The sequence below is a fragment of the Geotrypetes seraphini genome, chromosome 3, assembly GCF_902459505.1.
Source record: "Geotrypetes seraphini chromosome 3, aGeoSer1.1, whole genome shotgun sequence".
NCBI classification, from domain to species: Eukaryota; Metazoa; Chordata; class Amphibia; order Gymnophiona; family Dermophiidae; genus Geotrypetes; species Geotrypetes seraphini.
The window spans coordinates 39,981,240-39,998,746 of record NC_047086.1 but is presented as its reverse complement, the minus strand read 5'-3'; the positions used below and the strand labels follow the sequence as shown (position 1 = coordinate 39,998,746).

At 42.3% G+C, this 17,507-nt stretch overlaps 1 protein-coding gene across 4 annotated transcripts in view; it reads right to left on the bottom strand.

Moving 5' to 3' along the window:
* Positions 1-559: 559 nt before the first annotated feature.
* ME1 (malic enzyme 1) overlaps positions 560-17,507 on the bottom strand; it is a 328,911-nt gene continuing 311,963 nt past the window's right edge. For all 4 annotated transcript variants that reach the window (XM_033939569.1, XM_033939568.1, XM_033939570.1 and 1 more), the window contains 3 exons: positions 11,619-11,792; positions 9,727-9,825; positions 560-896 (listed from right to left, as the gene is read on the bottom strand). In XM_033939569.1, coding sequence (XP_033795460.1) covers positions 726-896; positions 9,727-9,825; positions 11,619-11,792 — 444 coding nt within the window. In that variant the 3' untranslated portion in view covers positions 560-725. The remainder of the gene's footprint in view (positions 897-9,726; positions 9,826-11,618; positions 11,793-17,507) is intronic.

Genomic DNA, 17,507 nt, shown 5'->3' with positions numbered 1-17,507 from the left:
AGCTTTGAGACAGATAGCAGAATATGAAAAGAAGAAGGAATCTGTGTACAACAGAATTAATACAACTTTGCAGGAGAGATTAGCTATTGAAAATTAGGAAAAATTCAGCAAATAAAAATCTTGACAACTGATAAAGGGGTAGCAATTGTGCTTCACAATTCAGATGATTACTAGAGGAAAGTTTATTGAATATTTTCTGACCAAAAGTGTTAGATGTTGGACAAGGATTCTGATCTGGAATTGAAATATATTATTAAAGAAATGACTCAAACAGCTATGGACTGTGAAATACAATTTATGCTTTTGTGATTTGAGATCCTCTCTTTCATTATAATTTGTTTGAAGATTCAGACCTATTGAATTATGATGAGCAACTTTATAAAATAGATAAACTTACTGTACTTCAATGTATTTGTATGCAAATCTCTCTCTTGCATACTGTGTTATGAGTTTGATTTGAAAAGGTGAACAATTTAATTTAAAATCTAAATACAATGTCAAAGATATTGCAATTCGTTTTTTTAACTTAAGTATTAGAAATAAAGTGAGGAATTTCCTATTTATTTCAACAAATATTGATAAAGAAGTTTAATTAAATTAACTGGTACAGATTTTCTAAACAGTAAGATGCCTTTTTAAATGAATCCTGCATTATGAAACATTACATTCTGTTGATTAATGAAGACAGCTTCATTAAGCATTGGAACTACTTTCCTCCTGATTTTTCACTTTAAGTCAACAGTCTGTATTTTCATGGCTTCTTCCGGCCATTCATATGCATCAACTGAAAACGATTCATAATCAGTGCTGTAAAGCTGAGAGCGGACGAATTCCTCTTTGTCCTTAGGCTCAGGATACACAGATGCTATTTTATTTTTGTAGGCATACTCCACAATCTAAAAATGAAAATAATATCTTGTTATAATAATCTATAATGAAGGCTGTCTTTCCATGAACCTTAATTCTTAAACAGAAGAATAAAAGATATATCATGCTGTATCAGACCAATGGTCCATCAAGTCCAACTTCCTATTTCTGAAGAGGTAAATTCAGGAATCTAGAATGTACCTAGAAGCTTCTGATCTTAGGTTTTAACTAATTGTGATATACTGGACAGTATATGAAGGATATAGTATATGAAGGATATGTATAGCAGTTTGGCATTAGCACAAGCTCCAGAGACTAGAAGAGCTCTGGAAAAAAAAGTGAGCTTATGGGAATGCTGGGAGTTAAGTCCTGAACTGGCAAGAAATTAGCATATGTTGGAGACAGGCAGTCTAGGAGACAAACTGAGAAAGCAGCAGGATTTCAGAACACAGGTAGAGGTACCTGGGATGGGACTAACTAGCATTTTGCAGGTAAAAGGAAGAAAAGCCCAGATTATTTGCACAAAGACAGGCAAAGCAGAAATGGGAAGATGAGAGTTTCAAAACTACTGAATAGTTTAAAGAGGGAAACAAGAGGTGTGAGTATGAGGCTTAGTTGTTACAATTCTGAAATTTGAATTATGCTGCAGATTTTGCATTCAGGAAATAAGAACGTGTCATTGTTTGGAAAGTTGACAGTGAATGCTGTGAAAGATACTCATTAGAAGTCATAAAGCATTCACTGTGTACTTTAAATATCTAGGAAGGTAGTCTGTGTTGGGGAGGACAGGCAGGCAGATTGAAAGAGGTAACTTCAGTTTCATTAGTTTAAGATTGTGCCAGAGAGTTGTATGTGGGCTGGAAATGTTTTAATCTTTGGGATCTTGATAGGTACTTGAGACCTGTGTTGGCCACTGTTGTAAACAGGATACTGGGCTTGATGAACCATCGGTCTCTCCCAGTATGGCAACTGCTATGTTCTTCTGATTAGATTGGAGGTTCTCAACCCAGTCCTCAGGACACAACTACACAGTCATTTTTCTGGATATCCACAATGAATATACATAAGATATATTTGCATACATTACCTTTCTTGTATGCAAATCTCTCTCTTGCATATTCATTATAAGTATCCTGAAAACCTGATTGGCTAGGTGTGTCCTGAGGATGGGATTGAGAACCCTGGATTCGATTTAATAAAGGCAAAGGTCTGTGATAAACAAAGACAAATAAGCAGAGCTGCAGTTAAGAAGCTGATAGAGGATGTCAATTAGATAGCATTAACATGGAGTGTCCAGTAAACTGAAAGAAGGAAGCTTTATTGTCTTTTGGAGCATGTACTTTGAAATTAAGCTCTGCAAGGTCTTGTAAATTTGTTATTTAAAGTCCATAATAATAACTTCTTCTATACCGCCATAATCTTGCGACTTCTAGGCGGTTTACAATCAAGATAGCTGGACATTCAGCAAAATATAATATGCAGATAATCAGATGAAATACAGAGAGCAGAGACTTTAAGAAAGCAAGAGTATAGAAATACAATTTTCTGAGCAAGAGTATAAGATGTACATTTTGGTAGGTAATGTCCGACAGGACCTGTTTGGAATAAATAACAACGAAAAATTACGATAAGATGTAGATAACAGTTTATATGTACCACAGTACCGTCAAATTCAGGTGGGCTAAGGAGGGGGGGGTAAAGGTAGGTAGCTTGCCCCATGAGGAATCGGAACCATTGTGTCTAGGGAATGTTATTGTTTTTAAATGCATTCTGTATTAATTTGTGTAGTCTTCCCACAACGCATCCAAAACGGATAACATGTCTCAGCCTTCTGTAGAAAGCTGTTAATGTGAAGCCCATGGTGAAACAGTCATTTGATAGTGATCTAGCTCCAGATACACACAGGGCTCCTTTTACTAAGCTGCGATAGCGTTTTTAGCACACGCAGAATTGCCGCGCATGATAAACCCGTGCTACACGGCTAGAACTAATGCCAGCTCAATGCTGATGTTAGTGTCTAGCGCGCGTACGTTAAAACTGCTATCGCAGCTTAGTAAAAGGAGCCCACAGTATTGCCCCCAACATCACACCCGTCCCGTGGTCAGACCACCACCTAATCTCTTTCTACCTTCCAACCACAGCCGAGCCTAACCCTCACAGAGTCCTCCATTCGGTAAGGAAAACACGCAACCCACAAGCCTCCATCACTGGCATCCGCAATCTAAGTGAAATATGTAACTAGGACATCCACTCTATAGACTTGACAATCTCAGGCTAGTACACGGGGATAAAATCCCTCTATGAAAGAAATTGGACTTTTGAAATATTGCTGTTGCACTTGACAAAGTGGTATTACTTGCATCAGCTTCAGACTATTTGACAGAACTACAGTGCTATTGTTTTACTGTTTTCCATATTTTATTTTATTAATAAACCTGTTGTTTCTCCAGTCTATCAACTCCATTTTTGCTGGTTCTTTAGTTTACTGGTCTTTTGGTTTTGGCTTCTCCTTCTTTCTACACCAGAGAATGCAGACTGTGCTCATCGACTCTGACAAGTCACAACTTAAGCCCATAAAATACGGAGTCTCCCAAGGAGCCTTCAACCTGTACTTCAAGTCATTTATTGGCATTGACAATAAATACAAAATCAAAATTCACTCATACATGGATGACATTCAGGTACTTCTCCCGCTGGGTAGGGACTGAGTCTCCAAACTTACCAACCTACTGCCTTACTGATATGAAGAACTGGATGACTCACAACAAACTCCAGCTCAATGGGTTATATTCACTAACCTGTCCGATCGGGCCCAAACCGGGCAGGTCCGACAAATTCACCAAACTGCAACATGCAGATGGAGGCGATCGTAGGAACTCCCCCATCTGCCGGCACAGATCGCTCTATAGCGACCCCTGCACATATGCAGACCATCTTTAGATGGTCTGCGCATGCGCTGGACCTCTAGCACAGCACTTTTTTAAAACTTTTTTTTAAGCCCGTGGTTTTTACCCACTTAAAGACTGCGGGTTAAAACTACGGGCTTACACTGCGGGAAAGGGTGGGGGTGTCAGGGCAGGCAGGCGATCAGGGCAGCTTGAGGCAGGCAGACAGATCGGGACAGGCAGGTGATCAGGGCAGCTACAGTCAGGGCAGGCAGGCAGATCGGGACAGGCAGGTGATCAGGGCAGCTACAGTCGGGGCAGGCAGGCAGATCGGGGAAGCAGGAGATTGGGGCTGACAGGGCTGAAAGCAGGGCGGCAGAAGGCAGTTGGAAAGGGCTTAAGCGATTAGGTCCTCAGCAATCGCTTTTTGGGTTGATTGGCCAGCATAGTCGAATCGGCAAATTTGTTTAGTGAATCGCGTCCCTGCCTACTTTGCATGCAGTTCCCCTCATTTGCATGTGCGGATCGGAATCGGATCGTAAAACAGGTTAGTAAATACTGCAGGAGGAAAATCGGGTTGCAAAGGGCTCGCAAACCGATCGGTACACGATCGATTTGCTTAGTGTATCTAGCCCAGTGTGTCTAAAGCTGAACTTCTCTGGATCAAAACAAAACTCACACTGCACCCACCCATCACTGTCCTGGGAATCAACAACTCTGAATGCGAAGGACCAAGTCTGTAGCCTTGGTGTAATTTTGGATGGCCACTTATCACTCTCCAATCACATGTCCCAGGTGGTCTCCACGTCATTTTATTATCTACAGCAGCTATGGAAGATCCAACCTTACCTCTCTGAACTGGACTTCGCTCAGCTTCTCTACTCCTATGTACTCTCACATATGAGCTACTGCAATTCACTGTTTAATGGCTTCACGACAAAAGATCTGAATTGTCTACAGTGGGTACAAAATGTGGCAATCCACCTTTTAAAGAACCTCGGCAACCTTGACCCCATTTCGCCTGCGTTAAGCTCAGCTCACTGGCTGCCCATCAGCAAGCGCTGTGCCTTCAAGTGCCTTGTACTGGTCCATAAAACATTCCACTGCAAGGCATCTAGCTACATATCTGCCAAACTGCACCCCTATGTGTCTAGCTGTTTTTTCTGCTCCGAAACCGAGAGACGGCTCAGCATTCCCTCCAGAAGATCCCTCCAACTGGAAACAACACGTAAGCGCTCCTACAGCCACTTTCTCCCTCCAGGATGCTGATGAGCTCCTCACATCTGTAGATTGATTCTCTGTCTGTTTGATGAAACTATGTATGTCCTTATGTAACCCTTCCTGAGCTTTCAGGGAGGATGGGATATAAATCAAAATCAATCAATCAATCTTTAAAAAAAAAAGTTAAAATAAAAAAGCATGGGGTAGATATTCAGCCCATGACGGTCTGCATTTTTTAAAATACTGACAGCTGCAGGTTGAAATTAGCTCCAGATATTTAGTGCCAGACCATGTCTGTACACCGGCACTGAATATCAAGGGGTAATTTTGGTGGGAATGACCATCATAGTTTATGCGAGTCCTGGGCTGATATTTAGCCAAGGCCTGCATAAATTTCCAACCCCTTTTTAAGACCTCTAAACTCCCTTCAGCCTGCCATAAGAGCTAGCTCCTTCTGATCCCTCTCCATCCAGCTCACAACTAAAAGACCCCTTCTCCCTTGCTCCCTTCCTGGAATAGCCCTCAATCCCCACGGTCTCAACAGGCACTCCTGGCTTACATAAGAATAGCCATATTGTGTCAGACCAACGGTCCATCTAGCTTAGTATCCTGTTGCCACAGTAGCCAATCCAGGTCACAATTACCTGGCAAAAACCAAACCTTAGCAACATTCCATGCTACCAATCCCATGGCTTCCCCCATGTCTGTCTAAATAGCAAAAGTAAGCCTTTTCTTCTAGGAACTGGTCCAAACCTTTTTTAAACCCATCTATGTTAATTGCTGTTACTACATCCTCTGGCAACAAGTTCCAGAGCTTAACTATTCTTTGAGTGAAAAAATATCTCTTCCTATTGGTTTTTAAAAGTATTGAGTGTTCCATAGTCTTTGTAATTTTTGACGGAATGAAAAATTGATTCACTTGAACCTGTTCTATACCACTCAGGATTTTGTAGACTTCAATCATATCTCCCCTCAGTCATCTTTTTTCCAAGCTGAAGAGCCCTAACTTCTATAGACTTTCCTGATATAAAAGGAGTTCTATCTCCTTTATCATCTTGGCCACTTTGCTTTGCACCTTTTCTAATTCTGCTATGGGGGGAATTCATGAAAGGACCAGACAATTTGCACCCAAGAGTGCTCAGAGAATTGAGCGATGTCCTGGCGAAACCGTTGGCTGAGCTATTCAATCTCTCCCTAAGTAAGGGGAAAGTTCCCCTGGACTGGAAATTAGCTAATATCGTTCCTCTGCATAAAAAGGGTTGCAGGGCAGAGGCTGCGAATTATAGACCGGTGAGTCTCACATCAATAGTGTGCAAACTCATGGAAACACTAATTAAAAGCAAATTGGACACGATCTTGAATGAAGGGAATCTTCGGGATCCCAGTCAGCATGGATTCACCAAGGGTAGGTCCTGCCAATCCAATCTCATCAGCTTCTTTGACTGGGTAACAAGAAAGTTGGACTTGGGAGAGTCTTTGGACGTCATGTACCTGGACTTCAGTAAAGTGTCCCACACCGCAGGCTGCTAAGCAAGATGGAATCGATGGAGTTAGGAGAGACACTTAACTGCATGGGTCAATGATTGGCTGAGTGGCAGACTTCAGAGGGTGGTGGTTAATGGTACCCTCTCTAAAACATCGGAGGTGACCAGTGGAGTGCTGCAGGGCTCGGTCCTGGATCCACTCCTTTTCAACATATTCATAGGGGATCTGACTCGAGGGCTTCAAGGTAAAATAACACTATTCGCCGATGACGCCAAACTATGTAATATAGTAAGTGAATGCAGTTTACAGAATTATATGGCGCAGGACCTACTTACATTGGAAAGTTGGTCCTCAACCTGGCAGCTAGGCTTCAATGCTAAGAAATGTAAGGTCATGCACCTCGGAAGCGGAAATCCATGCAGGACGTACTTCTTGAACGGAGAAACTTTAACTAGGACTTCAGCAGAACGAGATTTAGGAGTAATCATCAGTGCAGACATGAAAACTGCCAATTAAGTGGAGAAGGCTTCATCTAAGGCAAGGCAGATATTGGGTTGTATCAATAGAAGTTTCGTCAGCCGAAAGCCTGAAGTCATAATGCCGTTGTACAGGGCCATGGGGAAAGCGTTTCAGAGGTCTCAGTAGGAGATACGCTAGCCTCCAGCGACCACAATATAGTATGGTTCAACCTTAGGAAAGGCTTCCCTAGATCAAACACGAAAACAAAGGTACTCAATTTCCGGGGCACAGACTTCGCACGCATGGGAGATTTCGTCCATCAGACGCTGCAGGACCAAGCGGAGACCGATGATGTAGAAGCTAAGTGGTTAACACTGAAATCAACCATACATGAAGCAACTAGCCACTTCATAAAATCAGTAAATAAACGACAAAGAAACAATAAACCCCAATGGTTCACCGCGGAGATCTCGCACCTCATTAAGGAGAAGAAAAAAGCGTTTCTCTCCTACAAGCGCACGGAGAAAAGAGAGGCAAAAGTAGAATATAGGACCAGGTCTACAGCGGTCAAAATGGCAGTTAGGGAGGCAAAACTTCAAGTGAAGAAATTCTGGCAAAAAACATTAAAAAGGGGGACAAATCCTTCTTCAGGTATATTAGTGACAGAAAAAGGAACACAGGCGGGATAGTACGCCTTAGAAGACCGGACGGAAGTTACGTGGAAGCAGATTCCGATAAAGCCGAACTACTGAATGAATACTTCTGCTCAGTCTTCACCTGTGAGGCACCAGGACACGGTCCCCAGTTGAAGGCAACGCAAAGCACAGAAGACCCGTTTCAGAATTTTGAGTTCACACCAGGTGAAGTTTACAGTGAACTGGCAAGACTCAAGGTGAACAAAGCCATGGGACCAGACAATTTGCACCCAAGAATGCTCAGAGAATTGAGCGATGTCCTGGCGAAACCGTTGGCTGAGTTATTCAATCTCTCCCTAAGTAAGGGGAAAGTTCCCCTGGACTGGAAATTAGCTAATGTCGTTCCTCTGCATAAAAAGGGTTGCAGGGCAGAGGCTGCGAATTATAGACCGGTGAGTCTCACATCAATAGTGTGCAAACTCATGGAAACACTAATTAAAAGCAAATTGGACACGATCTTGAATGAAGAGAATCTTCGGGATCCCAGTCAGCATGGATTCACCAAGGGTAGGTCCTGCCAATCCAATCTCATCAGCTTCTTTGACTGGGTAACAAGAAAGTTGGACTTGGGAGAGTCTTTGGACGTCGTGTACCTGGACTTCAGGAAAGCTTTTGACAGTGTCCCACACCGCAGGCTGCTAAGCAAGATGGAATCGATGGGGTTAGGAGAGACACTAACTGCATGGGTCAATGATTGGCTGAGTGGCAGACTTCAGAGGGTGGTGGTTAATGGTACCCTCTCTAAAACATCGGAGGTGACCAGTGGAGTGCCGCAGGGCTCGGTCCTGGGTCCACTCCTTTTCAACATATTCATAGGGGATCTGACTCAAGGGCTTCAAGGTAAAATAACACTATTTGCCGATGACGCCAAACTATGTAATATAGTAAGTGAATGCAGTTTACAGAATTATATGGCGCAGGACCTTCTTACATTGGAAAGTTGGTCCTCAACCTGGCAGCTAGGCTTCAATGCTAAGAAATGTAAGGTCATGCACCTCGGAAGCGGAAATCCATGCAGGACGTACTTCTTGAACGGAGAAACTTTAACTAGGACTTCAGCAGAACGAGATTTAGGAGTAATCATCAGTGCAGACATGAAAACTGCCAATCAAGTGGAGAAGGCTTCATCTAAGGCAAGGCAGATATTGGGTTGTATCAATAGAAGTTTCGTCAGCCGAAAGCCTGAAGTCATAATGCCGTTGTACAGGGCCATGGTGAGACCTCATCTGGAGTACTGTGTGCAATTCTGGAGGCCACATTACAGTAAAGATGTGCACAGAATTGAATCGGTTCAACGGACGGCCACCAGGATGATCTCGGGGCTCAAGGGTCTCTCGTACGAAGAGAGACTGAACAAATTGCAGCTCTATACTCTTGAGGAACGTAGGAAGAGGGGAGACATGATCGAAACATTTAAGTACCTCACGGGACGTGTCGAAGTGGAAGATGAGATTTTCTTTCTCAAGGGACCCTCGGCCACAAGAGGGCACCCGCTCAAACTCAGGGGCGGAAAATTTCATGGCGACACCAGAAAGTATTTCTTCACAGAGAGAGTGGTTGATCATTGGAACAAGCTTCCAGTGCAGGTGATCGAGGCAGACAGCGTGCCAGACTTTAAGAATAAATGGGATACCCATGTGGGATCCCTACGAGGGTCAAGATAAGGAAATTGGGTCATTAGGGCATAGACAGGGGGTGGGCAAGCAGAGTGGGCAGACTTGATGGGCTGTAGCCCTTTTCTGCCGTCATCTTCTATGTTTCTATGTTAATGACTTGGTCATTTTAAAAGTAGCTCGCAAGCCCAAAAAGTGTGGGCACCCCTGATCTAGAGCTTCAGAGACAGACATCCTGACTATAGGATATGAAAGAGAAGTGTCTAATCCATAGTTTTCAGGCTCGCTGAGACACTCCCGATGCTGTTTAAGTCCAAGTTCAGCCCCATAGAAAGGGCCATTCTTGCTGCTGAGATTGGGAAATCTGGGTTTGGGATATCCAGGCAATGCTGGGTGATCAGCTAGTAGATATGATAAAACTCTTACTATGTGACAAATTATTTTATGTGGTCAAGCTTGAGAGTAAGAGAAATGGAATGCACACTCTGTTTAATAACTTACCTTCACAGCCAACTTCAGTGAGACATCTCTAATGGAATTCAAAGGTGGAAAGAGACGGCCTTCATTTAAATGTTTTTCAGAAACTTCCTGAGCTATAACCTACAAAGAGAGCACACAAATATTTATCTTCCAAACTCCAACCAAAATATTTTGCCCCTTCTATTCTTCACTTTCTTATAGCATTCAAGCTTCTGATATATTTAAATCTTTTCTCTTAAATTCACTTCAGTATTCTTATCTTTTTTCTGTTTTCCTCTAAGTTCCTGCCTTAGAAGTCATGATTCTCCCTTTTTGCATTACGGCCACTGCATATAAGTGAATAGCTGTAGTGCACTCACCCATGCAAAATTGTTCCCAATTGGATTTGGGGGGAATTGTATAAATAAGGCTTTAATATTTACAATTATAGCATCACCACCAGTCCCAAGTAATAAAAATGACTTTCAAAGTTGTTTAAGTGTTCTTATAAATACCCAATATTATTTCTCTCTTTTCTGGATCCACGTTTCCCTGATCATTAAAACCAAAGATAAGTTAAAGTTTTTTGAATGGATTTGAATGACTATAGCACTTTAAATTTATAAGCTAATACTATTATCTAGAATATAAGAGGACCGGTGAGGAGCCAACATGTTAAGCTAACTGCTATGATAAACTTTTAAGCGGCAAGTTGTGTTTCTGAGGTCTACTGAAAAGAGAGAAAAAATATTGGTATTAATAAGAACACTTAAACAAGTTTGAAAGTAATTTTTATTACTTGGGACTGGTGGTGACGCTATAATTGTTGATGAACCCAAGTGGAGCTGATAGTATAAAGTTAATATTTACAAGGCATATACATGTGTATGTGCGCACATATATAATGTCAGAAATTTGGCTACATGCTATTCTATAACTATTTGCATAACTTTGATAGTGCATAATTTACAGGTATACATTTATATGGACAGGATGCACACTTTTACATATGTAAATGATAGAATATTATAAGTTACGCGAGTACCTCTGTAATCTAGGCCCACACATTCATACTAATTCTACGGCTAATGCAAGTGCTTGTGCCTTATACATGTTCATACCCAGTTATGTCTTCTTTCTTTTCAGAATAGGCTCCAATTAGGCACCCCTTTATAGAACTGCCCTCTTCATGGTTATTATATGCAATTTTTTTTCTGCGTGTTTACTAAAATTTCACCCTCTTCCTCACCAGCCAGTTCTCCATCACCTTACTTTTCACGTACCTATCAACATTCCATCTCCTTCTCTCAATCCCTAGCTTTCTCCTTTCTGCTGGCCCATACTTTCCTCAGTCTCCTATTCTCTTCTGTCAACCACTTCCCATTACAACATTTCTACCCTCTGTACTCACCATCCTCCTTTCATTCATCTCCTTGACAACCCCCCAAGGCATCTTCCATATAGTTCCAGCATTTCCTCTCTTCCACCATTGTAGATTAACATCTTCCCTCTCTCTCCCCCCCTTCCTCCAATTTGTAGCCTAGCATCTCCCTGTCCTCTCTCCTGGCCCTCCCCCAACAGTGCAGAATCTTATCCTCTCTCCCCACTCTTTCCCATGTCAAGTCCATGCCAGGGCTGAGTTTCAAAATTTAGGTATTCAACAAAGAGTAGTTATGGGGGTATATTTAGGGTAGGAAAAAGGTTATGAGCTAGCACTTATTTTCAGCATTGGGCACCTAACTCAGGATTCCTAAATCTAGGAAAAAGAATAGTAGGATCCTAAATATTTGCAAATTTTGAGCTGAAAAATTTAACTTCTCAAGTTTGGTTGAAAATAGGTGCCTAGACTTAGGTGCTCATTCATTTTATGGATTATAAGCCTTGTAATTTTCTATAATGACATGTTTCCACTATATCTTTAGGGGTTATCATACCTCAGCAGATAAAAGAAAGATTTCATCATTGATGTGCTTCATTCTACATGACACAACACCAAGAGCAACTCCAGGAAACACATAGGCATTGTTACCCTGGCCAGGATACAAAATACGTCCATCTGGAAGAGTCACAGGATCAAAGGGGCTTCCACTTGCAAATATGCCACGTCCCTAAAATGAAGTATACAAAACATATTTAAAATACTGCAGTTTACACATTTTCAAAATGTTCACAATTATAGCAGGCTGCAAAACTTTAGAAAAATATTTTATATTATGACAATTGAAATGTGTATAAATATTGCTTTTTTTCTAAAAGAAAAGTCATTGTGACCCCTGAATAAACAATAAGCATGCGTTGTTTTATGCCATTTCCAAACTGATTTACTTATTTTGCTGTGTTTATACTGAAAGATTTTCTCCTGCTTGTATTATTTAGTAACAAATCCAAATCTTGTCCTCACTTTCCTGCCTGGTGAGAAAGTGGCACACCTCATGCATTGCCTGTCAAGGAAGAGCCTGCTGTCTTGGTATATGTGGGTATCACTGACATCTAGGAAAATGTGGGCTGGAGGTTCTGGAAACCAAATTTAGGCTCTTAGAAAGAAAGCTGAAATCCAGGTCCTCCCAGGGTAGCATTTTTGGAAATGCTCCCTGTTTCAGAGGCAGGACTCAAGAGGCAGGCAGAGCGCCAAATCTCAATGTGTGGTTGAGGCAATGGTGCAGGGATGAGGGATTAAGATTTGTTAGAAACTGGGCAATGTTCTAGGAATGAGGTAGCTTATTCTGAAAGAATGGACTCTACCTTAACCGGGATGAAACCAGGCTTCTGGCACTAACATTTAAAAAGAAGACAGAGCAGCTAAAATGGCGTTCTGTGAGCTCTGGAGTTTTTTTTGCGAAAATCTTTCAGCGCTGTTTTCCTGCTTTTTGAAATGCCGCACTCGAAAAGGAAAGGACTGGTGAGAGCTGAGATGCCACCGGCACTCTCATCCTCCCCGATTCAACCAGCAGCTCTAACTTTGGGCCGTCCTTCCTTATTCATAATGCTGCTTGCATATGAATTCTTATGTAGCATTTGACACCTGCATATTCAAGATACAAACTTGGAGATTACCAGTTAACCCCTGAGGAATGCTTTCCATCGAAAGCCGAAACACGGACAGTGTTGGGTCCAATGCTAATAGAAAAAGGACTCTATAATAGGTTTGTATTTATTTATGTATTATATTTTAATAGATGATTATTTTTAATAAACTTCAATTGTTCTAGAGGCTGATGTGTACAGTCCCTTCCCCACTTGTTTTTTGTTTTGTTGACCTCACATGGGGTTGCGTTTTCCTTTTTGTGGAATACAATAAGCATTAATTTTAATCCTACCACCTCATTTCCTGCTGTTGTCCCCTACAGATTTAATTTCATCTGAACAGTTTCTATTCTCACTTGCGATTATCATGATCATAGTATCTTTTGGCTCTGTAAAGAGCTCTGCTTTCCCTTATCCTCTTATGTATGTTGGGTCTCAGCTTTCTATTTAAATCCATTGAAATTCCTTATAATACTTAAATTTGGACACTGTAATCTGGAAAGATAGCATAGCAAGAATATACATCAGTAGATCATTTTTTCTGGCTTCATTCAAAACTCTGTTCAGCTCTCTGTAGATCAGTATCTTGTTATAAACATATGTAACTGGCTTTGTGGTGGTCCTGCTTTGGCAGGATACTGTATGTTTACTTGATAACTGGTGGTTTGGTTTAAGTCTCCAGACACAGAAACACTATAATCATGTACTTAATGAAGTCCTCTCCAATTCTCTCATCTCCCTTTGGTATGCCTAGAATATGAATGCTGTACCTCCTTTCTGATTTTCAACATCTGCATCCTTATGTCGTTTTTTTATTCTGCTTAAGTCTAAGCAGATTATAGATAAAACAAATATATCACGTGTGGTGCAGTGGTTACAGCTACAGTCTCAGCCCCCTGAGGTTGTGGGTTCAAATCTCGTGCTGCTCCTTGTGACCCTAGGCAAGTCACTTAATCCCCACTGCCCCAGGTACATTAGATAGATTGTGAGCCTACCAGTACAGAGAAGGAAAATGCTTGAGTACCTATATGTAAACTGCTTTGAATGTGGTGGTGTAGCTACAAAAAGGCAGTATATAAGCTCCTAATTCACACTTTGTAAACAAATTTAAACAGACTGTTCACTGTAGTTTATCTTTCTATAACAAGATACATTAGAACATAAGAAGTTGCCTCCGCTGGGTCAGACCAGAGGTCCATCGCGCCCAGCAGCCCGCACCCGCGGCAGTCCATGACCTGCAAAGTGATCCTTTGTCTGAAACCCTTCATTCCTCTTTTTCCTTCTATCTATTAATCTTTCATAGTCCTATCCCTACCCCTATCTGTATCCCTCAATCCCCGAATCCTTCAGGAATTTATCCAATCCCTCTTTGAAGCCCCGTAATGTACTCTGTCCTATCACAACCTCCGGAAGCGCATTCCAGGTGTCCACCACCCTCTGAGTGAAAAAGAATTTCCTAGCATTGGTTCTGAACCTGTCCCCTTTCAATTTCTACGAGTGCCTCCTTGTTCTTGTGGTTCCCAATAGGCTGAAGAATCTGTCTCTCTCCACCTTCTCTATGCCTTTCATGATCTTGTATGTCTCTATCATGTCTCCTCTGAGCCTCCGCTTCTCCAGGGAGAAGAGCCCCAGCCTTTCTAACCTGTCTGCGTATGAATGGTTTTCCATACCTTTTATTATTCTTGTCGCTCTTTTCTGAACCCTCTCCAGTATCGCCATGTCCTTCTTCAGGTACGGTGACCAATACTGGACACAGTACTTCAGATGCGGGCGCACCATCGCACGATACAGCGGCATGATGACTTTCTTCGTTCTGGTTGTGATACCCTTCTTAATAATACCCAACATTCTGTTTGCTTTCTTTGAGGCTGCTGCACATTGTGCCGTTGATTTCATTGTTGTATCGACCAGCACACTCAAGTCTTTTTCAAGGTTACTTTCCCCTAGTACTAATCCCCCCATTTTGTAGTTGAACATCGGGTTTTTTTTCCCTATATGCATGACCTTGCATTTCTCTACATTGAAGTTCATCTGCCATTTATTCGCCTACTCCTCCAATTCGTTCAGGTCCCTTTGAAGGTCTTCACATTCCTCGACGGTTTTAACCCTGCTACAGAGTTTAGTGTCATCCGCAAATTTTATAACTTCACACTTTGTCCCTGTTTCTAGGTCATTTATAAATACATTGAGCAGCAGCGGTCCGAGTACCGACCCCTGCGGAACACCGCTCGTGACCCTCCTCCAGTCTGAGTAGTGTCCCTTCACTCCAACCCTTTGCTTCCTGCCTACCAACCAGTGTTTAACCCATCTGTGTACGTCCCCTTCCACCCCGTGATTCCACAGCTTCCTGAGTAGCTGCTCATGGGGTACCTTATCAAAGGCTTTTTGGAAGTCGAAATAAACGATGTCTATGGGTTCCCCTTTGTCCATCTGGCTGTTTTTTTCCTTCAAAGAAGTGCAGTAAGTTTGTTTGGCACGATCTTCCTTTGCAGAAGCCATGTTGGCTCACTTTCATTAGTCCATTTTTTTCTATGTGCTCACAGATGCTGTCTTATCAGTGCTTCTACCATCTTGCCCGGAACTGAAGTCAAGCTTACCGGCCTGTAGTTTCCCGGGTCACCTCTCGATCCCTTTTTAAAGATAGGTGTAACATTTGCTATTTTCCAGTCCTCCGGGATCTCCCCAGTTTTTAAGGATAGGTTGCAAATTCGTTGGAGTATTTCTGCTATTTCATTTCTTAGTTCTTTTAATATCCTTGGATGGATTCCGTCCGGGCCCGGTGATTTGTCACTTTTCAGTCTATCTATTTGTTGGAGGACATCCTCTTGGCTTACTTCTATTGTCGACAGTTTTTCTTCTTGGTCTCCACTGAAGATCTCTTCAGGTTCTGGTACATTGGATGTGTCCTCGTTTGTGAAGACTGACGAGAAGAACTTGTTTAACCTATCAGCTACCTCTTTTTCCTCCTTTACCACTCCCTTTCTGTCTCCATCATCCAACGGTCCTACTTCCTCCCTCGCCGGCTGCTTCCCTTTAACGTATCTGAAGAACGATCTGAAATTTCTTGCTTGTTCGGCCAGTCTCTCTTCGTATTCTCTTTTCGCTCTCCTGACCACTCGGTGACATTCTGTTTGTTTTCTTATTTCCTTCCGGTTTTCCCAGGTTTGGTTGTTTTTCCATTTTCGGAATGATTTTTTCTTGTCTCCTATCGCCTTCTTCACTTCATTTGTTACCCATACCGGGTCTTTTGTTCGATTGTTTTTGCACCCTTTTCTAAAACTGGGGATGTACAGATTCTGTGCTTCTTGCACTGTGATCTTGAATAGGGACCAGGCTTTCTCCACGGTCTCTGTTTTTCTCGAGCTGTTTCTGAGTTTCTTCCTCACCATTGCTCTCATAGCGTCATAGATCCCTTTCTTGAAGTTGAGCGTTGTCGCTGTGGTTCTCTTCCCTTTTGATGTTCCTACTTCTAATTTGTACTGGATCATGTTTTGGTCGCTGTTTCCTAGTGGTCCTACTACTTCCACTTCCTTTGCAGGTCCCCCTAGCCCGCTGAGGATTAGGTCGAGAGTGGCATTTCCTCTCGTTGGTTCCTTGATGAGCTGTTCCATGAAGCAGTCCCTCACAGCCTCTAGGAATTCTGTTTCCCTCGCGCAGTTTGAGTTTCCAATAGTCTATCCCGGGGAAGTTAAAGTCCCCCATAACCATCACGTTTCCGTTTTTGCATTCTCGCCTCAATTCTGCTTCCAACTCTTTGTCATTTGCTTCTGTTTGTCCAGGTGAACGACAGTACAGTCCCAATTTTATGTCAAATCCATTTCTTCCTGGTAGTTTAACCCATAATGATTCCAGTCCTTCTGCCTTCGTTGCCGTATCCTCTGGTTGAGTGAATGGTGTCCTTTATATATAGTGCTATTCCTCCACCCTTCTTGTGAGTCCTATCTCTTCTGTAGAGTTTATACCCTGGCAGTACTACATCCCATTTGTTTTCTTCATTCCACCATGTTTCCATGATTCCAATGATGTCTAGGTCCTCTTTTTTGGCCGTGACTTCTAGTTCACCCATTTTGGTTTTTAGGCTCCTCGCATTTGCGTACAGGCAATTTAAGTCCTGTTTTTTTTCTTTTCCTGCTGTTTTTCCTTGTGTTTTGCTCCTTTTTCTGTCCCCCTCATGAGCTGCCAGCCCCCAATTTCTGTTCCTTTCTTCCTCTTTCTTTGGTGCATCTTTTCTGTCCGCAACCTGTTTCCTCATTTTCTCCTGTTCTTCTAGCTCTTGCTGTTTGCTCTTCTTTTTGTTCTCTAGTTTCTCTTGTTCCGTAGACTTATGTTGTTTATCTTTTGTTCCTTCCCAGCATTTTTCCCACTCAGTATCTTCTTTGAATACTGTCGACCGAACCGTCGACGTCAGGTCAACTGTCGGCTTTCCCCTTCTTCTTAGTTTAAAGCCTGCTCTATTCCTCTCTTGACGTTGTTCGCTAGCAGTCTCGTTCCTGCCGTGCTCAGGTGTGGTCTGTCCCTTCTGAAGAGCTTGTTCTTCCCCCAAAAAGTTGCCCAGTTCCTCACAAAATGGAATCCCTCTTCTTTGCACCATCTCCTCAGCCATACGTTTATTGCTTGTAGTTCAGTCTGTCTCTTCACGTCTGCCCTCGGTACTGGGAGGATCTCTGAGAATGCTATCTTCTGTGTCCTCAGCTTCAGTTTCCTTCCCAGGATCTTGAACTGTTCTGTTAGCCTAGTCCTGTTGTAATTTCTCCTGTTGACATCATTTGTTCCAACATGGATTATTACTGCCATCTCTT